Raw genomic sequence first — 23965 nt, 5'->3', positions numbered from 1 at the left:
GCTGCCTTTTAATTTCCTGACATGAGCCGGCCACTAACCCAATTACCCAGAATCCCCGGAGGAGTCCTCATCCTTCCCAGGAAGCACAAAGAGAAAGTGCAAGCATATTGCATGGATGTCAGCAGAGCTTTCACTGAAATCAAATATCCTTCAGAAAAACACATGGAATGGATGCTGGGGGTGGGGGGGGAAGGGGGAACACTTGGGAGGCAAGGGGAGTACTAGAACGGTTGTGCGCCAATGAAAGATACGTCAAGAGAAAATGAAAAGGGCAATTTTTGCTATTCAAATGAATCCTTTGCTGTTTTAGCATAGTGGCTTGCATTACAGTGATGGCTAAATTGGAATTACTGTCAAAGAGAGCTGGATCTAGACCACTGATGTTTGCAGGAGCAGGATAAGAACTAGAGCAGACTGCCACCTTTTTTTCTGACAGTGCTCCTCTGCTTTTAAACACTGCATGTCAGAAACACAAGAGATTCAACAGCTGAAACTTTTTTCTGACATGGAGAGAAGTAGTCAAGGAAAACATCTCACCTGCTGAAATTATGTGTATAAAGCAAGAAGTCTGGGGGGAAAAGATGGTGGCAATCTTAACAGGAACATCCCCTTCCCATTATAAAGCATTTGCTGATTGCGAGTTTTAAAAAAAGAATGAGACTGCACTTGTCTCCACAAAAGCTTAACTTTAAGAACTTTGGGTTGATGTGTTATCACTGCTGCCGACATGGTGAGTGAGTCAGAGCTATATGAGCAGGGCCAGTCCATCCATAAGGCCGACTGAAGCCGTTGCTTCAGACAGCAAATTGGTGGGGGCACCCATATCTGCCTACCTACTTGCTTGCACTGCTCCTCCCTCTCCTTCTGTTCCCTGGATTGGAAAAGGAAGAAGGGGGGACAAAGAGAAAAAAGAAATGTGAAATGGGGAGGGGGAGTACTGAGCAAGAACAGTGGAGAGTGGGAGAAGTAGAAGATGGCATAATATCAGGTTAATGGGGGCAGCATTTGGCATTCCATCTTGGGCATCAGGAGGTCTTGGCCAGCCATGGGCATGAAGATGGTAAGCTATAACTAAATTGTCACTGATAAGCACTGACAGGAAGTTCATCACTTAGAAAATTCAAACTGCATGCAGTAATTGAGAGATGATTAATCTCCCTTGCAATTCATTCATTCATGTCTTCTAATGTCCAGTTTGTTACACACTTTGTAAATTTCTTTTTATTTAGTTCACTCTGTACAAAACATAGATCTAGCTAGCCCAAAGGTGTGATGTTCACTGGAATTAAGAAAACACAGTCATAGTTAGTAGCAGTGACAACAAGGGAAAGCCCATAAGGAAAAAAAAAAAAAGCAGTCAAAGGAATTTGAGACATTATTTACTTCTTCTCCCTAGTTTCTCTCATGCCCCTCCCTGACCTTAATGGATAGCATTCTGATATTCTGCTAATGAATATCACTAAAATGGATCACATTAGACAGGGAGGAATCCAAGAATACAGGGAAATTAAGCTTTGTGATAAATATGTACTTGTATTCCTAATGCATGGCACATAAGAACATAAGAACATAAGAACAGCCCCACTGGATCAGGCCATAGGCCCATCTAGTCCAGCTTCCTGTATCTCACAGCGGCCCACCAAATGCCCCAGGGAGCACACCAGATAACAAGAGACCTCATCCTGGTGCTCTCCCCTACATCTGGCATTCTGACTTAACCCATTCCTAAAATCAGGAGGTTGCGCATACACATCATGGCTTGTACCCCATAATGGATTTTTCCTCCAGAAACTCGTCCAATCCCCTTTTAAAGGCGTCTAGGCTAGACGCCAGCACCACATCCTGTGGCAAGGAGTTCCACAGACCGACCATGCGCTGAGTAAAGAAATATTTTCTTTTGTCTGTCCTAACCCGCCCAACACTCAATTTTAGTGGATGTCCCCTGGTTCTGGTATTATGTGAGAGTGTAAAGAGCATCTCCCTATCCATTCTGTCCATCCCCTGCATAATTTTGTATGTCTCAATCATGTCCCCCCTCAGGCGTCTCTTTTCTAGGCTGAAGAGGCCCAAACGACATAGCCTTTCCTCATAAGGAAGGTGCCCCAGCCCCGTAATCATCTTAGTCGCTCTCTTTTGCACCTTTTCCATTTCCACTATGTCTTTTTTGAGATGCGGCGACCAGAACTGGACACAATACTCCAGGTGTGGCCTTACCATAGATTTGTACAACGGCATTATAATACTAGCCGTTTTGTTCTCAATACCCTTCCTAATGATCCCAAGCATAGAATTGGCCTTCTTCACTGCCACCGCACATTGGGTCGACACTTTCATCGACCTGTCCACCACCACCCCAAGATCTCTCTCCTGATCTGTCACAGACAGCTCAGAACCCATCAGCCTATATCTAAAGTTTTGATTTTTTGCCCCAATGTGCATGACTTTACACTTACTGACATTGAAGCGCATCTGCCATTTTGCTGCCCATTCTGCCAGTCTGGAGAGATCCTTCTGGAGCTCCTCACAATCACTTCTGGTCTTTACCACTCGGAAAAGTTTGGTGTCGTTTGCAAACTTAGCCACTTCACTGCTCAACCCTGTCTCCAGGTCATTTATGAAGAGGTTGAAAAGCACTGGTCCCAGGACAGATCCTTGGGGCACACCGCTTTTCACCTCTCTCCATTGTGAAAATTGCCCATTGACACCCACTCTCTGCTTCCTGGCCTCCAACCAGTTCTCAATCCACGAGAGGACCTGTCCTCTAATTCCCTGACTGTGGAGTTTTTTCAGTAGCCTTTGGTGAGGGACCGTGTCAAACGCCTTCTGAAAGTCCAGATATATAATGTCCACGGGTTCTCCCGCATCCACATGCCTGTTGACCTTTTCAAAGAATTCTATAAGGTTCGTGAGGCAAGACTTACCCTTACAGAAGCCATGCTGACTCTCCCTCAGCAAGGCCTGTTCGTCTATGTGTTTTGAGATCCTATCTTTGATGAGGCATTCCACCATCTTACCCGGTATGGATGTTAGGCTGACCGGCCTATAGTTTCCCGGGTCCCCCCTCTTTCCCTTTTTAAAAATAGGCGTGACATTTGCTATCCTCCAATCTACTGGCACCGTGGCCGTTTTGAGGGACAAGTTGCATACCTTAGTCAAGAGATCTGCAACTTCATTCTTCAATTCCTTAATAACCCTTGGGTGGATGCCATCAGGGCCCGGTGACTTATTGATCTTTAATTTATCAATGAGGTCTGAAACATCTTCTCTTTTAACCTCTATCTGACTTAACTCCTTGGTTAGGAGGGGCCGTTCGGGCAGCTGTATCTGCCCGAGGTCTTCTGCCGTGAAGACAGATGCAAAGAACTCATTTAATTTCTCTGCCATCTCTAAGTCTCCTTTTATCTCCCCTTTCCCTCCCTCACCATCCAGAGGGCCAACCGCTTCTCTGGCGGGTTTCCTGCTTCTAACATATTTGAAGATGTTGGCACCTCCAACAATGTTGGCACCTCCAACATAACTGTAGAAAGGAACTTGGGTAGGTTATGAAATCTCTTGGTCTGTTCTTAGAAAGCCATGGATGTCACCAGGGTGAGTCTTTTTTATTAAAATTCCTCCTCTGTTTCTGAAGTGTATGCTTTATACCTCTTGAAGATTTTCTTTTCCATGAAATTGCTCTGAAGTCAACTATTTAAAGACTTGGATCTTGCCAAAGCTTTCTTCTTAAGCAAGGTACCACCTTCCGTCTCTTGGCAGCCATGAGTCACTCCCCACCCACCAGCAATTCTTCTGTTTCCAGGAGAGTGGACAGCTTCCCCAGTCCTGAAATGCATTAATAATGATGTGGGTCTTGCCCTATCGGTATGTATTTAACCACAAGGCGATTCACAAAGCAAGAACTGCAAAAAAAAATTTAAAGAAAACAATATAAAACATTCCTATTTTATTATTAATATACAAACAAGTGCAGCACGCTTGTATTTCAACTGCTTCTCCTTGGCCTTCCCAAGTCTTGTAGACAGAAGGCAGGATCATCTATGTGAACTGTCAAGGACGGGAGCATATCTGATTCCTGCCTGCTGGATTAGGGCAGTTGATGCCTTATTCTGCAAGCAAAAACTACTGGTTTTCCTTCTGAGCACCTTTCAATAATGAGAAAGGAGAAAAGATTCCTTCAGTGCAGCTGAACAAGACAAGAGAAGTGATGGAAAGGAGGAGAGCAGAGGTTTGTGCTCTTCTGCCCAGGATGCATCATGAGCCTTTCTGAGAAGGCAACCTCCATGGCAAGGCTTCCTTTAGAAGCCCCTCCCCTATGATCAGGCTTTGGGGCCATTACAAAGCTACACAGAGATACTTTGAGGTTTTCCCACACTCCATGAACAAAAGCGCAGCAGGACTAGGAAGTGCGGTGACTACCTTTCCACTTTTTCCCCCGTCCGTCTGGGTATTTGAAAAATGGACTCTAAATACATACGTACTTTCCCGTATTTGGTAGGAAAATCTGAAAGACCCAACTTGATAGAATTATCTCCTGCACACCAGATCATACCAAGGTTACATGTGGTGTTGTGGGACAGACCTGGACACTGAGTTTTGCCTAACTGAGGGTAGACACTGCCAGTCAGTGGAGACAAAACTGCGTGTGATGCCTGGCTCAGTTCCTTTGTTCCATTTTCCTTTCCTGTGTCCTTTGCTCTGCTTGCAGAAGGTATCTCAAGTCCAGTCCTAGCAGCAACTGCCTACAGGTCTAGGCAGTTGGACCCCTGCCCCAAACCCTGGAGAGCCACTGCCAGTCAGTGTAGGCAATGCTGAGCTGGATGGGTCTGATTCAGTACAAGACAGCTGTTTGGGTCCATTGAATTCAATGGAGCTTACCTGCAGGAAACTGTATACATTTCTGGAACCTCCAGTGGATTTAAAAAAAAAAAATCAGTGGATACCAAATTAGTGAAAAAATAGCTTTAAGGACCCACTTCCAGGTTTCTTGCTCCTCTTTTGTTGCTTCAGAATGCATTGGTATAGACACTATACCGCATTTAGCCACTAGATGGGGTGAATAATAGAATCTAATGGAATGAAGTTATAATTATTTTAACTGCACAAAAGTAGCAAGTTGGATTTTGGTGCTTTTTTTCCTTGTTACAAGGCATTTAAAGGTAGACCTCGGTATCAGTGGTGAGTCAAATCAGTGGATACCAAATCAGTGGATACCAAGGTCCCACCTGTACTGTATAGCAGTCGTTCTGAAACTGTTTACAGCAGTGGTTCTCAAACTTTTAGCATTGAGACCAACTTTTTAGAATGGGAGTCTGTCAGGACCCACTGGAAGTGACATCATCAAGCAGGAAAATTTTTTAACAATCCTAGACTGCAATCCTACCCACTCTTACCCAGGACGCAATACCATAGTCTTTCGAGACTGAAAGTTGCCAACTACAACTAAGTAGTAGTCTGTCAAAAGTACAGATTCATGTGTAACATTTCCCCAAATGCAGTCACATACTATGGTAGCATCAAATCTAATATATTAAAAATAAAATATTGAAATAAATGGGGACCCTCCTGAAATTGGCTTGTGACCCACCTAGTGAGTCCCAACCCACAGTTTGATAAACACTGGTTTATAGTGTTTAGCACAGGAACCTGTTTTTTAAAACGATACTCTTATTGCAGAGATTTTCAACCGGTATGCCACAGTACATTGGTGTGCTACAAATGACCCGCAGGTGTGGTTTAGGAGTTTGGGGGAGGATCGTTTATTAGTAGGGTCATAGGGGGATATTAACACTCCACCAGCAGTGCAATGTCCCTTGTCAGTTGACCGAAAACTGATGGTGTGCCTTGACCATTTTAATGCCTTCTCAGTGTGCTGTGAGATGAAAAAGATTGAAAATCAGTACCCACCTATTGGGACCCACTTAGCTCGACGTGACTAAAATAAGAAGTTTCACTTTACCAGGCACTCAGGCCTCTGTTTTTATCCTACTATGGGGGGGGGGGGCACCTTCTGGAGTGTTTCTTGTGTTCCATGTTCATCGGATTGGGATCATTCTGGTGGACTTGTTTTCCTTCAAATTACCTTCAATAAGAGCAGAGGCATGGTTTCCTACACATGCCCAATCTCATCTGATCTTGGAAGCTAAGCAGGGTCAGGCCTGGTTAGTACTTGGATGGGAGACCGCCTGGGAATACCAGGTGCTGTAGGCTTATACCATAGTCTTTCGAGACTGAAGTTTGCCAACCATGGTTTCCTACTCATAAGTAAACATGCACGTGCGGTTCAATTTCACTTTTCACAGAGCTCAATACATTTTCCTTGTCAGACCATTCTGGGGCCACGTGCTCCTCTTGCCCTGCCCTTTGAAGTGGACCAAGGCACAGTCACCTACTCAAGCACACGTGCCTCAGTCTCACTTTCCATAGGGCTCAATAGATTTTCCTTGTCAGTTATCATCTTGCCAGTTTCACAACCCACCGACAATCAGGTCCCTTACCCACAGTTTGGGAAACACTGCTGTACAGAATTGCAGTCTCCCCTGATTCAAAGAGAGTCCATCAGTCAAAAGAGATGGGTGCTAAAAACACAATAGATGATCTACTCAGAAGGAAGTCTCATTGAGTTCAGTGGGATTTACTCTCAGGAAGTTACATACAGAATCACAGCCTCTATTCAAGACACGAAATCATTAAAAATATTCAGTTAATGAAAAGGGAGGGAGAAGGGAAAGGGGCAGTTTAATTTCGAAGAAATCTCCAAGGGACCGGTTAGGACACTGAAAGGGAGAGCAGCCCAGTCCTCTCCTTTTCCCTATCTCTTCCATCTTACCTCACTCAGCACAGCTTGAGGTGGAAGGGAGAAGGGGAAAAGATAAAGGAAAAATTGGGGGGGGGGGTAGAATAGCTTATTTCTTGCAGGGGTGGGACAGCAGCAGCACTGGCATTTCAGTTTAAACCCTAAAAAATGTTGGAGGAGAGAAAAGAGAAAAAAAGAAGAAATATGGGGAAAGGGGAAAAATATTTTGTAAAAATATTACAAAAGCCTTCAGTAGCAGCTTTCAGTAATGTTGGCTAATGCACAGAAATGGAGAAAACAGCATTTTTCTGCATCAATGCCCTTTGAGGTAATAATAATAAGAGTTATGACCTCGATGCACTGTAAGAAATATGCAGAAAATGGGCTTTAAAGAGACCATATCCAAAGACACCTGAGGTGTGATCTCATTTACTGCAGTTCCCAGTTAGCCTCTCTTCTGAAATTCCCTGACAGATAAAGTACTAGTAGGCTATGAAGGATGTGAACAACTGTCTTCCAAAATGCAAATATACCAATTACAACCTTCTTGAAGGTCAGGGTCTCCTGGCCAAAATATGGAACCAATTCTTTCCTTCAGGGTGAATTTAGCATTCTGGTTCAGAATTTTTAAGGCCAAACCAGATGTAAAATCAAATGCATTATAGTCTCGAGACTTACTTTCATTTTAAAGCAGCAGCAGCTTGCAACCCCCATCCAGATCATGACTCTGGCATGGAGGTATAACCATTTATTTCCATGTCAATTTCCCCACCAAAAATCCTGCTGTTTGCAAGGAACTAGAAATACAGCAATTAAAAATACAGGTTCCCACTTAGGGCCCAATCCTATGGACTGTGGTGCCAGTGCAGCTGGCCCAAGTGTTGCAAAAGTGCTGTAAGGCGCTTTTGTGCCAGAGGTACTGGAACACCACTGGCATCGGGCCCAGCAGCAGTTGGTGTGGGGCTGTGGTGCCAGAAGACAGCGAGGGCTCCTGGCAGTTAGTTCTATTGCCTGCCAGTGGCAGGCCTTTTTTGGGTGAGGGGAGGGCAGGGAAGGGAGCAGAATTGGGTGGGAGAGGGGAGCAGTGGGTCCAGGAGGGGGTGGAGACAGCAGCAGGCTCTGCCACCATATCCTGACCTCCCTCCTGGGCTGGGAAACCCAACACAGGTCTCGAGTCTACACCCGCTCAATCGTGGGCACAGATCCAAGAAGACTCATTGAGGCTGCCTGGCCACTACACAGAGTAAGAGAATGTTTGCTCCCTTACCCTGAATAGACATGGCGCTGCTTCGCTGAACCACTGGATGCAGCCGTCACCATTTTGGTGCTGCTGCAGCCCTAGGTGCTGGGAAAGCATAGGATTGGGCTGTCCGTCCTCTCCTGGATGCACTAGCTTTTTATGGGCACAGAGGTTTTAACACATTCAAAAACAGAATCCCTCTCCTGCAATCTGAAACATATTCTATCCCATGGTTTCAATGGATGTATACATCAGTTCTTAGTTCAAAATCATTCCAGGTAGCCCTCACATTATACATTGGAAAGCACTTCTGCAACAACTCCTGTAGAATTTCTTCTTCCAAATATTAACACTATTGGGTACCATATCCTTTCTAAACAAACATATATTCATGTCATAAAGGCTAATCTGGGTGCCATGTGTTTTGGTCCACAGAGTTATTGCTATATGATGAAGGTGGCACCCAGTATATGTATGGTGCAACTTAAGATGCTCAGTGCGACAGGAGTGAGTAGAACTTGCAAGATCTGAATCCTCTCCCTCTACAGCTTTCCTCCTGGGACAATGAACAAGGATGCCAAATTGATATAACTGTGATGTGTTGGGAAAAGGATGAAAACTACAAGTTAAAAGGCTAACGCGTTGAATACATGCGCTCTTGGCTTATACGATAACCTCGTATATCAGGTTTTACATGGGTAGTTTTCCATAGTGTTTTATCCACATGTTGTAGTTATCTCAGTGAGTTTCCACTTTGCAGTGTCATGATGGAAGAAACTGAGATGGCCCAGTGCACATTCATTCCCTTGGCTGCACTACATCGATTAGGGCTCTCTTAAGCAAAGTGGCCAGGATATCTGAGAAACATATTGATCGCTCGCTCTGCTCCCTTCCTGCCTCTGTTTCTCATTCACTTTCTGCATTGCCATAACAAACCCCCAGTGCTGTGTGCATCACAGGGATAAGCTTTCATAGGCTTAAAGTGTCCCTTTAGAGCCTAACTTTTTTTCCCTTCAGTTCACCAGAAGCGCAAGCTCCAGTTGTCCCTGTTTACCAAGGACAGCCCCTATTTGCCGGTGCTTATCTCATGAGAGCCAGTATGGTGCTGTGGTTAAAATATGGGACTTGAACCAGGAAGACCTGCATTCAAATTCTCACTCAGCTATGAAGCTTACTGGGTTACCTTGGGCCCATCACCATCTCTCAGTCCAACCTACCTCACAGGGTTGTTATAAAGATAAAAGGCCAGAGAGTAGCTATGTATATCTCAATGAAGGGATAAAAACAGCCACTTTCAATCTCTGTGCCATGGCACATTGGTGTGCCATGAATGGTCCCAAGGTATTCCGTGGGAATTTGGGAGAGGGTCATTTATTAGTAGGGCCATTGGGGGATGTGAACCCCCATTGACCTTGTCAATTGTCAAAAACTGATGGTATGCCTTGACCATTTTAGTGCCTTGCCAGTGTGCCCTGAGATGAAAAAAGTTGAAAATCACTGAATAACAATATACAGCATATAAATGTGAAAAATGTATATTATTTTTCTTCTTTCCCTTTTGGGATACCAAGAACATTTTATTAGTGTGTGAGCACTAGCCACAATCTGCTGGGAATGGAGGAGGTTGAGAGGCCTGAGGTTGTTTGGGTATCCTGCTGCTCGCTCTCCCTTCAAACCCCTCAACCTAGTTTGGGTACAGGTGTCGCCTCTGTTCCAGAGCTAGTAATGGCCCCTAAACTTATAACCGGCAGCACTCAGTGAGTCATTTTGAGGTGGACACAGTTATTCCCTGAATTTGCAGTATCCAATGCTGCAATTAAGCAACCTGGTTTTGGGGCTTACTGGATTCATATTGAGCCATGATTCCAATACCAGTGAACTCTACATAAATTGCAAGGTACAAAGAAATATTAACCTTAAAGCAGCTTAAAAGACCTTTATTGGACCCATCTGGCATGCAATGATGCTCAGGATGACACTTCTGACCTTACTCCAAGCTGACGTACAGCCCAATCTTGTTGGTTCCCCGGGCATCAATGGAACGACTATTCCACTGGCAGTGACTGCTGCAAAGCACACGTAAAGCACGCTCTGGCAGTGCACACACTAGTGTGCTGCCTGAGTGCTGGCGGGAAGACTGGAGCCTTTCAACATGCTTTAGGGAATCACTGGCCACCTGCCACAGCTGGTAAGCCAGCAGGGGAGACAGAAGGGGGAGGGTGGAATGGGGTGGGGAGGGGCGAAAATAGGTGGGGAGGGAGTGGATCTGGCAGTGATGGTGTGTGCCAGGTCCCATCTCCTCTGTGAGCAACCTCCTAACCCCTTTTCTCCCCTTGAACTTGCTCCAGTGAAATCGTTGGCACAGGTTTGAGGAGACCCATTCCGGAGCAGGAAGCTTATGGAGGTGTTGGGGATTTAAATCCCCTTTCCCCTCCAAAACTTCCTAAACCACCCTCCTCCACTGGAGACAGTGCATCCATTTTTTGCATAGCTCCACCAGTGGGGGGGGGGGGGAAGGATAGGATTGGGCTGTTAGACTATATACACGTCCCAAGTTATGATCACAATCCAATAACTGTGTTATTATTGTGTTATTGTATAATTGTGTAAATTGTGCAGGGGATGTATAGAGTGGACAGAGAGACGCTCTTTTCCCTCTCACATAACACCAGAACCAGAGGACATCCACTGAAGTTGAGTGTTGGGAGAGTTAGGACAGACAAAAGAAAATATTTCTTTACCCAGCATGTAATTAGTCTGTGGAACTCCATGCCACAGGACGTAGTGATGGCATCTTGCCTAGATACCTTTAAGAGGGGATTGGACAGATTTCTGGAGGAAAAGTTCATCATGGGTTACAAGCCATGATAGGTTTGTGCAAGCTCCTGGTTTTAGAGGTAGGCTGCCTCAGATTGCCAGATGCAGGGGAGTGCACCAGGATGCAGGTTGTGTCTGTTGTCTTCTGTGTTCCCTGAAGGATTTGGTGGGCCATTGTGAGATACAGGAAGCTGGACTAGATGGGCCTTTGGCCTGATCCAGCGGCAGTGGCGTCGCTAGGAAGGTGCAGGGGGTGCGGGCCGCACCGGGTGACATGCAAGAGGGGGGTGACACGCACTAGGGGGGTGACGCGCTAAAATTGCACTGGTTAGGAGTAACCACATCATGTTATATACCGTTGGATGTGGAATTTCCAGCAGAATGCAATGCAAAAAACCAGAGTGAAATATCTCCTTTCTATCAAACGTTACTGGAAAAAAACCGGAAAACAAAAAATGCATAGAGCCCAATGGAAAGTGAAACCGAACCATATCGCACATTTACTCATGAGTAGGTGAACTTGCCTTAGTACGTTCATCTGAAAGGGCAGGCTGAGAGGAATCCAATGACACCAGAATGGTCCTGATCCAATGAATGCAGCCCCCCAAAAACACCTGAGAAGGAGCTCCCTCCCTCCAAGCTGGCGAATGTATTGAGCCCTATGGAAAGCGAAACTAAGCTACATGGTCGCATTTACTCCCGAGTAAGCAAACATGCCTTGGCTCCTGGGCAGGTCAGGCAAAGGGAAATGTTAGGCCACCAGAATGGTTTGATGATTTGATGCAACTAGAGCTCAACAAATGCTCCAGAAGGCAGACCCCCCGGTAAAAAGAATGAAACAGGGTAAGGTGAATTTTTTTTCTGTTTTAAGTTGCAATCCTATCAACACATTCCTCAGAGTAAGCCCCACTGACTATAATGGGACTTACTTACTCTGAGTAGACAGGCATAGGATTGGGCTCTCAGACTTGTAAAGCTAGGTGGGTCCTGATAGTGATATGCTTGAAATATAAGAACTTAAATTGAACTGGGTACTGGGTAGGGATGAAAATCTTACTGATTCTTTTTTTTTGGGGGGGGGGGAGTGTTACTGCAGGCAGGCTACAGAGAAAATTCACTTGATGGAACAGAGCTGGCTTCCCCTTATTTAATTATTTGTTTTACTTTAATTATTTATAATTATTTATTTTAATTTGCTATATGATGGGTCCTGTCATTCTAAAAAGAGGGTCCCAGAGCTAAAAGTTTGAGAACTGCTCCAATAAGGTGTTCGTAAGTTGACACTCTGGGGGGAGGTGACACCACTAGTGACCAAAATCACTAAAATCACAGTTTGTAAAAATAATACCATCATGTTATATGTCAATCAATGTGTAATTTCATGCAGAATGCAATGAAAAAAACTGCGTTGAAATATCTTTATTCTGTCAAAAGGTACAGCCAAAAAACCAGTGGGGGTGGGGTGTGGCGATGGTAGATCACCACGCCCACCACCTGGAGTGTTGCCCCGCCCACTGCATGGGGGTGACGTGCTGGTCTCCCACACCAGGTGACGTGAACCCTAGTGACGCCACTGTCCAGCAGGGCTCTTCTCATGTTCTTAATTAAATGAGATCCATATGCAGTTATTGGTCAAAGATCTCAGATAATTTAGTTGAATTTTAAATTGCGTTAAGCACTGGATCTTCACAATGTTTTGATAAGATCAGTAGTTTCCTTAGTATTTTCAACAAAATTGTTTTGACAAAACATTATTTTATATGATTGATTTTAGTTCGTTACAAGACAGAATCAGGATAAAAACTAAAAAAACAGAATCCAAAGTACTATTAAAAATGACAAAGATAACTCTAATGATTCTACTGTCACTCAGAGCCCGATCCTGAGCTCCACAGCACTGGCAGTATGAGAGTACTGCTGGCACTGGGTGTCACAAATGTGCCGTAAAGCACATTTGTGGCACCTGGAGAGAGAGGAGTGCCAGCTCTAGGTCTCAGCTGCAGGAAGAGGATTCCATGTAGTCACTGGCTGTAAGCCAGCCGCTGGTGTGGCTTTTCAGGAGAAGGCAGGGGGAGGGCAGAACTGGGCATGGGGAGGGGAGGATTGGGTCTGGGAGCCAGGTGGAGACAGCAGCAGGCTGTGCCACCATATCTATGCTCCCTCCCGGTCCAGGCAGCCTAACAAGCAGGCATAGATCTGAGGAGACCCACTGGCACCGCGGTGTTGTTACCCGGGGTAAGGGAGAAAATCCCAGGTATACTTCTGGCACTAGCCTGGCACCCGTAGGATCTAACTGTCACCATTTCAGCACTGCTATAGCCCTGAGCAAGCGTAGGATTTGACTGCCAAACTCCTTAGATTTTGTAAATGGCGTGGGTACTTCCAACATTTTTGAATATAAGCAGGATAATTTTGTACAATCAGAGAAGATGGCTATAGGGGTGGAATATGGTGGAAGAGATTCTGGAATGAAAACAAAATCTGAATATTTGCTTGACTATCACTTCTGAGCAGTGAAAACACAAGAGATACCTCACAAGGGAAGTCCCTTTACTGGGAAGTTCTAAAGCTGACCTGAAAACAAGACCATCAAATGTGCAAATGGGAACAATCCTGCATTGACCGGGAGATGGAGTGGATGATCTAATGGAATCATAGGAACCAGAGGAAGGGGGAAAAAAACCCAGCAAACTCTTTATAAGCTAAAATCCCCGGCCAATTCTGCAAATCTGTGCAGAAAGTCAAACAATTATGGATTTGCTCTACCCAGAAAACTACTGATTCCTTGGAGACCAAATACTAAAAAACCGTTTTTCTTCCCATTGCTGAATTGATTTCAATGTTTATACAATTGCATTGACTGAATTCACAGTATTTATTATTAGGAATAATTAAATAACGCTTTTCAACAAAGTTCACGAAGTACATAGGAAAAAAATGAAAAAGGTTCTCTGTCCCCAAAGTGCTTACAACCTAACATTTATTATTATTTTCAAAATATTACTGTCAGTACTCTCATGATCACTGAATATCTCATTAGTGTTAAAACAGTAACTATAGTTCACAGCTTTGCAGATACCTATGTAGGTTATTATTGACTGGAAGTAGATGTTAATGACACACTCATCAGTGCCCCTAAAAGCAGCAGTCCCAAGTCTCCTCCTCCATCTCTCTCTTTTCAGTCTGGTAATATGTTACATGAAATGTGATATCATTGCCCAGATAATTTTCCTGCTCCACTTCACTGGCTGCTACTTTTGGGGTGGAGAAACTCACATCATAAACTGCATGACTAGATGTTACTGGGGGAGCACTGCAGGAAGAGACACAGGGCAGGCAGGCATTTGCCACAATGCCCAGTAATTGTCTGACTAATCAGTATGTTGGCAACCTTCAGTCTCGAAAGACTATGGTATCGCGCTTTGAATGGTGGTTCTGGAACAGCATCTAGTGTGGCTGAAAAGGCCGATTCGGGAGTGACAATCCCTTCCACACCTGGAGCAAGTGCAGTCTGTCCCTGGTCTGTCTCCCTGGCTGTGGGCCTTCCTTCTTTGCCTCTTTGCCTCAGACTGTTGGCCAAGTGTCTCTTCAAACTGGGAAAGACCATGCTGCACAGCCTGCCTCCAAGCAGGCTGCTCAGAGGCCAGGGTTTCCCACCTGTTGAGGTCCACTCCTAAGGCCTTCAGATCCCTCTTGCAGATGTCCTTGTATCGCAGCTGTGGTCTACCATAATCAGTATGATATCAATGCTACAGGTGTGGACACAGAGAGATGGTGTAGGGGGCTGACTAGATGTCACTCTTCTCTAAACTGGAAGCAGCAATCTGGAGTCCTGGCCAATTGCATCAGACCATGCAATTATCCTCAAACACATCTTTTACAGTTAGACAAATAATGCTACTATATGTGCAATTTACACAATCCACATTTGAAAAAGCACAACTCTAGGGTTGACTATTTTGAAGTTCAACAGCAAAACAACCAATTACATATGGGAGGAAAAAAAAACCTGTGTCCTAACTAGACTTAATGAAAACATACCAGAATAAATGTTATCTAGTGTTAAAAGGAAAAGAGCAACAGAGGGAAAGAACTACAAAAATATCCAAGGGACCAGGACAGATGCATCCTTTCTGCCATTGGTATTTCCAGAGGACAACACATCAGTAAGCAATTCATCCACCTTCAAAGCAGGCTAATCTCTCTCCCTGAATCCATCATCTTCCTAATCTAAAGCAAGGTCATGGAGGGTCATGGGTCTGACCTCACCAATGTCAGGAGAGCTGTGGTTGAGAGAGAAAGATTTAACCACAGATAGAATCTGGCAATCAAAGGGCAAAACGGTTTAAAATCTACATTACTACCAGCACTAGCTTTTATCACTCTTGCAACATCTCAGAGGAAAACACTGCAGCTTCCAATTCATTTCTGGCTCTGACAATGGCAGTCTGCCTGCTTTGGCTGAAATGTGCTGGCCCGAAGCACTCTACAGCTGATAGTGTTTCAGTGGGTTAGTCTCAAGCAGCTGCGCTTTCCCAAGTACACTGATGCAGAGAGTTACAAATGCTACCTTTCCTCCCTGACCCCATCCTTCCATTCCAAGGGGAACCTGAGGAAACAAAGCTTTGAAGCCAATCCATAAGAATGTGTTTAATTGCCACTGAATTCCCCATGGCACACCTTGAATGGATGAGGGGAAGGGGGGAGAAGGAGCAGAGGGGGATGAGCCAAGCACTGTTCAGACAACATCCAGCAGATCAATAGGCTGAGTGAGACAGTAGGCTGAGCATACAGGGCAAAGGAGACCACCTGCTCAGGGACAAAGGTCTCTCGACACCCAGAGATGCTGATCTCCTCTCAGAACAAATGGACTATGATCAAACTTTCTTTGTACTTGTGAGAGGACTGAGGGGATCCCATTACTGGAGGGTGTTTACTGTAAACACTTCAAGCATTCAATAAACAGTTCTGCTTGATACATAAAGGAACGTGCAACACAGAACCCTTTCTGTGAGGTTTTATAAAATAAATGCTGAAAGAAGAATGTGAGCTTCCTCATTCTATCTTTTTTGTTATCAATCATCTGTAAAGAACAGGAAGGGAAGGCCACCTCACACAGGGCCCATGAGGGAGGTGCAGGGGAAAACTGCACCTGGGCCCCAGGGTCAAAAAGGGGGCCCAGGTGGGACACAAAAATTTCCTTGGATCTTACATTTTCCTATCTTACCATGACCCAAGAAGGGGGGTACAGGGGGTACATCGTACCTGGGAACTCAGAAAATGTTTGCTTATATTGTGTGAAGACTAGCATTCACATTTTGTGTAAGCCCACATAGTTTTATAAATAATTAACAGAAATTATGATCCAATGATCGTGTGAAATTATGATCCAATGGAGAACGGAAGGGGCCCAAAAGAAACTTTGTACCTCCCGAAAGGGCCCAAATGAAACATCATTCTCACTGATAAAATTCATCTCAAAGGCCCTGACTTCACACATGGCATTGTTTCCTGTGTAGAGTGGATCTACGTGTAGGAATGGCATGTGTTCAATCGAGGTGGCCTGGAGAAAGACCCCCAGTCTGAAACCCCAGCAGCACAATACTTGGTGGACCAATGTCTGACTCTGTAGAAGGCAGCTTCCTATGTTCATAAAGTGTCCTGAGACAGTTCTAAGAGCAGGGCACTAAGTCCTAAGCAAGGAACTGGATTGAGCCTTTTCTCCTTCCTTGTTAAGAACATAAGAACATAAGAACAGCCCCACTGGATCAGGCCATAGGCCCATCTAGTCCAGCTTCCTGTATCTCACAGCGGCCCACCAAATGCCCCAGGGAGCACACCAGATAACAAGAGACCTCGTCCTGGTGCTCTCCCCTACATCTGGCATTCTGACTTAACCCATTCCTAAAATCAGGAGGTTGCGCATACACATCATGGCTTGTACCCCATAATGGATTTTTCCTCCAGAAACTCGTCCAATCCCCTTTTAAAGGCGTCTAGGCTAGACGCCAGCACCACATCCTGTGGCAAGGAGTTCCACAGACTGACCACGCGCTGAGTAAAGAAATATTTTCTTTTGTCTGTCCTAACCCGCCCAACACTCAATTTTAGTGGATGTCCCCTGGTTCTGGTATTATGTGAGAGTGTAAAGAGCATCTCCCTATCCACTCTGTCCATCCCCTGCATAATTTTGTATGTCTCAATCATGTCCCCCCTCAAGCGTCTCTTTTCTAGGCTGAAGAGGCCCAAACGCCGTAGCCTTTCCTCATAAGGAAGGTGCCCCAGCCCCGTAATCAGCTTAGTCGCTCTCTTTTGCACCTTTTCCATTTCCACTATGTCTTTTTTGAGATGCGGCGACCAGAACTGGACACAATACTCCAGGTGTGGCCTTACCATCAATTTGTACAACGGCATTATAATATTAGCCGTTTTGTTCTCAATACCCTTCCTAATGATCCCAAGCATAGAATTGGCCTTCTTCACTGCCGCCGCACATTGGGTCGACACTTTCATCGACCTGTCCACCACCACCCCAAGATCTCTCTCCTGATCTGTCACAGACAGCTCAGAACCCATCAGCCTATATCTAAAGTTTTGATTTTTTGCCCCAATGTGCATGACTTTACACTTACTGACATTGAAGCGCATCTGCCATTTTGCTGCCCATTCTGCCAGTCTGGAGAGATCCTTCTGGAGCTCCTCACAATCACTTCTGGTCTTTACCACTCGGAAAAGTTTGGTGTCGTCTGCAAACTTAGCCACTTCACTGCTCAACCCTGTCTCCAGGTCATTTATGAAGAGGTTGAAAAGCACCGGTCCCAGGACAGATCCTTGGGGCACACCGCTTTTCACCTCTCTCCATTGTGAAAATTGCCCATTGACACCCACTCTCTGCTTCCTGGCCTCCAACCAGTTATCAATCCACGAGAGGACCTGTCCTCTAATTCCCTGACTGTGGAGTTTTTTCAGTAGCCTTTGGTGAGGGACCGTGTCAAATGCCTTCTGAAAGTCCAGATATATAATGTCCACGGGTTCTCCCGCATCCACATGCCTGTTGACCTTTTCAAAGAATTCTATAAGGTTCGTGAGGCAAGACTTACCCTTACAGAAGCCATGCTGACTCTCCCTCAGCAAGGCCTGTTCGTCTATGTGTTTTGAGATCCTATCTTTGATGAGGCATTCCACCATCTTACCCGGTATGGATGTTAGGCTGACCGGCCTATAGTTTCCCGGGTCCCCCCTCTTTCCCTTTTTAAAAATAGGCGTGACATTTGCTATCCTCCAATCTTCTGGTACCGTGGCTGTTTTGAGGGACAAGTTGCATACCTTAGTCAAGAGATCTGCAACTTCATTCTTCAATTCCTTAATAACCCTTGGGTGTATGCCATCAGGGCCCGGTGACTTATTGATCTTTAATTTATCAATGAGGTCTGAAACATCTTCTCTTTTAACCTCTATCTGACTTAACTCCTCGGTTAGGAGGGGCCGTTCGGGCAGCGGTATCTGCCCGAGGTCTTCTGCCGTGAAGACAGATGCAAAGAACTCATTTAATTTCTCTGCCATCTCTAAGTCTCCTTTTATCTCCCCTTTCCCTCCCTCACCATCCAGAGGGCCAACCGCTTCTCTGGCGGGTTTCCTGCTTCTAACATATTTGAAGAAGCTTTTATTATTCCCCTTAATGTTGCTGGCCATGCGTTCCTCATAGTCTCGCTTGGCCTCCCCTATCACCTTCTTACATTTCTTTTGCCACAGTTTATGTTCCTTTTTATTCTCTTCATCAGGGCAAGACTTCCATTTACGGAAGGAAGCTTCCTTGCCCTTCACAGCCTCTCTAACTTGGCTGGTTAGCCATGCGGGCACTCTCCTGGATTTAGTGGAACCCTTCTTTCTTTGTGGTATACACCTCTGCTGGGCCTCTATTACTGTTGTTTTAAGCAGACTCCATGCACTCTGGAGAGACTGGACTCTTTTTACCCTCCCTTTCAACCTCCTCCTAACCAGCCTCCTCATTTGAGGGAAGTCCGCCCGTCGGAAGTCAAGGGTTTTTGTTAGAGATTTGCCTGGTATTCTTCCCCCAACGTGCACGTCAAAACGGATCGCAGCATGATCACTGTTCCCCAATGGCTCAGTAACGTTTACATCTCTAACCAGGTCCTGCGTACCGCACAAAATTAAATCCAGAGTCACCTGTCCTCTGGTGGGCTCCTTGACTAGCTGATCTAAGCCACAGTCATTTAGCACGTCAAGAAATCTGGTTTCCTTATCGTGACCAGAACACAAATTGACCCAGTCAATATGAGGATAATTGAAGTCCCCCATGATTACAACCCTGCCCTTCCTTGTCACCTCCCTGATCTGTTTCCTCATTTCAAGGTCCCCATCAGATTTCTGGTCTGGAGGACGATAGCACGCCCCCAGTATTACATTGCTGCACAAGCCTGGTAATTTAACCCACAGAGGTTCTACGGTGGAGTCGGACCCACCTTCAATCTCTACTTTGCTGGATTCTATCCCTTCCTTAACATAAAGGGCCACCCCACCTCCAACACGCCCCTGCCTGTCCCTCCTGTAGAGTTTATAGCCCGGGATTGCGGTATCCCACTGATTCTCCGCATTCCACCAGGTTTCCGTTATGCCCACTATGTCAATATTTTCCCTTGTCACCAGACATTCCAGTTCTCCCACCTTTGCTCGTAGACTTCGGGCATTTGCATAAAAGCATTTATACACGGAATGCCCCAGGATGGGCTGCTTATTCGCTCCTTTGTCCCCGCATCCTCTCATTGTGCCAAACCGTCTATCACATCCCATCACCCTACCTTTCCCAATTTCTTCTCCTACCCTGCCTTTGTCTTGTTGTTCTCTAACCTCCCCATCCTCATCCCATAGGGATGAGGAGTCCCGAACCGGATGCCCCTCGGCTCCTGTCGGCCTTCCCCCAGGGATCAGTTTAAAAGCTGCTCTGCCACCTTTTTAATGTTATGCGCCAGCAGTCTGGTTCTAGCCAATGGGCTCATAGCTAGCAGCCATAGACAGCCATCACTTTATGGTCATGCACACAATTGTTACTGTTTGCCTTCCGTGTTGATCCCTGGTTTGACAAAAATTACTGAGCATCAGCATCATATCCTTCTGCAATCGTTTATCATGTACTGAACACAAAAGGGTTCAGAAGCAGGCAAAGTGAATGGTGACCTGCCTAGAAAATTGGTCAGATGTGCAGATATGATTGAGGGAACAAATCCCTCCATTTAGCAAAGAGACAATGCTGTTTGGATTGCAAATGTGTCCTCCCTAGTGGATTCAGTGACGGCCATGTTCCAGGTTATAGCCAGAGCCACAATAAAGCAAGATTTGACTGATGGCCAATACATTCAAAGCGATTCCCTCACCAATTATGCCTTCTGTTGAGTCAGATTCTTGGTCCATCAAGCTCATTATTGTCTACACTGACTTGCAACAAACAGGAATGATTTTCATGCTTTTTTCATCTATTCACATGTTAGTAGTTTGAGGGGTGGCCTGATAAGCCAAGGGCAGACATTAGCTGGTGGCCCATATCCATCAAACAGCCCACTGAGTAAGGCAGACTCCTGTACCCTCAATATGGTGCTTGTGCAAGCACCCAATGCACTATCAGGAGGCAGGTGGAGGGCACCAGGGAGGCCCCAGTGCAGCACTTTGTGCCAAGCCCCCCAGCAACCTGGTATTGGTATCAGATTCATGGAAGATGAACATATCAAGCTGCCTTGTACTGAACCAGAACATTTGTCCATCTAGTTCAGTATTTTCTACACTCTTCAAAGTTTCAGACAGGGTCTTTTCAGCTTACCTGGAGATATGCCAGGGATTGAACCTGAGACCTTCTGCATGCAAAGCAGGTGCTCTGCCTCTGCAATACAGACCATCCCTATACCAGAAGTCAGGAGTGTTGCATAACTGGCTACTGGTATACCTGACCAAGGTATCCCAGGGTTCAATTTGAACATGTCTATTAAGGACAGCACAGTTCTAGAGAGGAAAGGTGGGAAAAGCAAGGATGATCAGGGTTAGTTTAGTCTTACTTAACATTTTCATTCAGGTTTGAAGCTGAATTCCACTCAGTGGTATAGCGTGGCTGGGGCATCCCCCCCCCCCCAGCAATCTGGAAGTTACCTGGGCTCTCCACTGGGGGAGGGGGAAGCAGCTCAGTGATTGCCGCTCAAGTGTTCAGAGCGGTGAGCAGAGTGTTGTGGAGCCCTCCTATATGCCCACGCCTCCACCTGGCTCCAAATCAAAGCCATTTCAGAGATAGGAAGGTGATGTGAGGAAACCGGGGGGGGGGGGGAGGTGATGTGACGGCATCATCATGTCACTCCACCCTGGGCCCTGGTCTGACTGACAACATCACTGATTCCACTAGAACAAAGTGGTTGGTCAACATGCCACCCGAGGTAACCCCAAATCCTAATCCCTCTGAGCCCCTTTCTCTATCTCAACACAACATCTGGCCTTGTTGAGAGGTATTTTTCAGGAGCTGGCAGTTGTCCGAAGGCAATGACTACTTCTCCTTACCTTCCTTCAGCATCCCCACTTTGAGGCACTTCATAAAGCGACATGCCTGGCAGGACTTGCGCCTCCGTTTTGTGATTTCACACTCATTGGTAGCAGGACAGCTGTATTCAATGTTCCCTGCAAACACAAGAGAGGTGATCACTAAGGTCTGCTTCAAAGACAAATGAGAACAGCTGCTGTGCAAGGATGCCTGAAGAAGCTGTGCCCTGTGAACAAAATGGAACCAGGGTCTATCTGCTGGAACCATCTTTGAGTCACTTACAGCATGCAATGGCCCTTTCATGTATTTATCACAACATGCCAGCCGATATTGGCTGAAGCAGGTGCACTACAAGCGTGGCAGCATCATATATGAATGGGCCAAAGTGCACTACTAGAGTAGGAAGTAATTCACTCTAGGTTGCTTTTGCCATCAGCTGCTTCCCACCAATGGAGGAAAAAGTACAGGAACTCACAGGTAAAAATGCATTCCTGACAAATTAACAGTGATCACACTCACATAACTAGTGCAAGAGGCTCACGGGCAGTTCAAGCTTTGTGTGTAAGATGCCCTGAGGCATGTTGACGGTACCATCTTCTGAGATACCATAAAAATGGCAAGGTGCCTGCCCTGAGGTTACAAACTACATTAGACGAACAAGGTGGGGGAGATGGAGTGGTCAGGAATCGATGAACAGCAGGGCTAAGTTGATGGGAGCAAGGTGGGAGAAGAGGAGCATTGACAGTGAAGGCTAGGATTTGTTACAGAAGACCTCCTTGCACCTGAGGAGACATGCCAACTGCTGTCTTGCTGTACTCGATGATGTCCCAGCCTCCTGATCCTTTCACTCTCCAAAGTGCTTTCACTCTCAGAGCTCCCCCCTTCACATTCTCTCTCTCTCTCTCTCTCTCTCTCTCTCTCTCTCTCTCTCTCTTTTCCAATCCAGGGAATGAGAGAAGAAAGAGGAACAGCAGAGGTAAGCAGGCAGAGAAGGGCACATCCCCCATCCAATCTGCTGCTTGAAACAACCACCAGTTGGCCATGTGGATGGGCTAGCCCTGCTTCCAGTCTCAAAAAGATAGTCATGTCTTTCAAAAGTATTACAGGTTGGACATTCCTTATCTGAACAGCTTAGAACCAGATATGTTTTGGATAGTGGATTTTTCAGTATTTTGGAATACTTGCATATACCTAATGAGATACTTTGAGAATGGGACCCAAGTCTAAACACAAAATTCATTTATGCTTCATGTACACTTTATGCACATAGCCTGAAGGTAATTTTACACAATATTTTTAATATTTTTGTGTGACCAATCACATGAAGTCAGGTGGGGAATTTGTGGTGTCATGCCAGCACTAAAAAAAAAAATTATGGTTTTTGAAATACTTTGGATATCGGAATTCCGGATAAGGGAAGCTCAACCTGTATATGAAGAACTTATTCAGTGCAGTCTAGTGTATATGGTCTTGAACCTAGTTTATTTATACACAGTCAACTAGTTAGTATAATTTGTACAAAACTGTCTCTCAACCTCAGCAGAACACCTCTTCAGTCACTGGCAATCTACTTTGCATGATCTTTGGGTGGATGCATGATGCTGAAACAGGATGCGACACTGATCACAAGCGTAACTATCAAAAACGGCAACCCTTTTCTGTTCCCTCTCCATTCCCTGAAACTTGTAACATGCAAGGTGAAGTCATTACCTAGCTTTACTTCCCTGCTTCCACACCACGTTCTGGATGCTTCCAGAGAAAAGAAGCAATACATAGCATGATAACGTCATGCCACACATTCTTTTACACACAAGGAAGAAAGTTGAAAACCCACCACCAGCTGCCATTTGTAGCAGCAGTGCCACAATAGGCTTTGCTTCTAATTCCGGTATGAGAGAAGGATTATAAAGCAACTGAAACAGCTCCTGGAATTCTTTAAAAGACCAAAAACACAATGATCACAATGCCAAAGTGGCCAGAAGAATGAGTAAAACATAGAAGTATATTTAGGAACCCTGTAAATCCAAGACATTCTGACTCGGAGTCTGCATGCCCTCTGGGAAATGGTTTCTCCTTCAGATTCTTATCTCTTAAGTCCCATATCCTGACAGTCATCACTGACATGATGGTCACCTTTCTCCACTGCCTTTCCACAGGCACCCAGCCCTGCAATCGCATGGTTAGATTCAAGACACAGACATTGTGTAGGTTCGAACCAGCTGCTTCTATTCAGTGTTGGCACAGGCACTGCACAGCACCTGAATTTCAATGGCAGAGAAGTATCAAGTATCTCTAAAAGCTGGAAATTGAAATTCAAGCTTGATCTCTAGTTAATAAACAAACTGCACTTGCAAGGCATGTACTTCCATCCAGTCACAGATTTACAAAAACAAAATTCCCTGTCCGCCTGCAGCGTCCCACACATAAGGGAACAGAAAAACCTATTTTAAAAAGAGAGTAGATGACTCAGAGACCAATCCTGAGCTCCTGTGGCGCACGGCTGCGGTGGCACCGAAAACGGCTGCTGCCACATCCTGTGCACCCACGGCAGCCGCGGGTGGCACCTCGACTTTCATCCCCTTCC

The 23965-nt window shown here is 45.5% G+C and overlaps 1 protein-coding gene and 1 pseudogene across 3 annotated transcripts in view; one reads left to right on the top strand and one right to left on the bottom strand.

Annotated features, from left to right (window-relative positions):
* The window catches only part of ESRRB (estrogen related receptor beta), a 332439-nt gene that overhangs the window by 30776 nt on the left and 277698 nt on the right, over positions 1-23965 (bottom strand). For 2 of the 3 annotated variants that reach the window (XM_066627522.1, XM_066627512.1), the window contains one exon: positions 21402-21518. The exons of the other annotated variant lie outside the window; for it this stretch is intronic. In XM_066627522.1, coding sequence (XP_066483619.1) covers positions 21402-21518 — 117 coding nt within the window. The remainder of the gene's footprint in view (positions 1-21401; positions 21519-23965) is intronic. 3 annotated transcript variants of the gene reach the window in all.
* Positions 6086-6204, top strand: LOC136637317 (5S ribosomal RNA; annotated as a pseudogene).

The sequence above is a fragment of the Tiliqua scincoides genome, chromosome 1, assembly GCF_035046505.1.
Source record: "Tiliqua scincoides isolate rTilSci1 chromosome 1, rTilSci1.hap2, whole genome shotgun sequence".
Taxonomy (NCBI): Eukaryota; Metazoa; Chordata; class Lepidosauria; order Squamata; family Scincidae; genus Tiliqua; species Tiliqua scincoides.
Note: the sequence above shows the minus strand (reverse complement) of the source record. Positions and strands in the feature narration are given on the sequence as shown.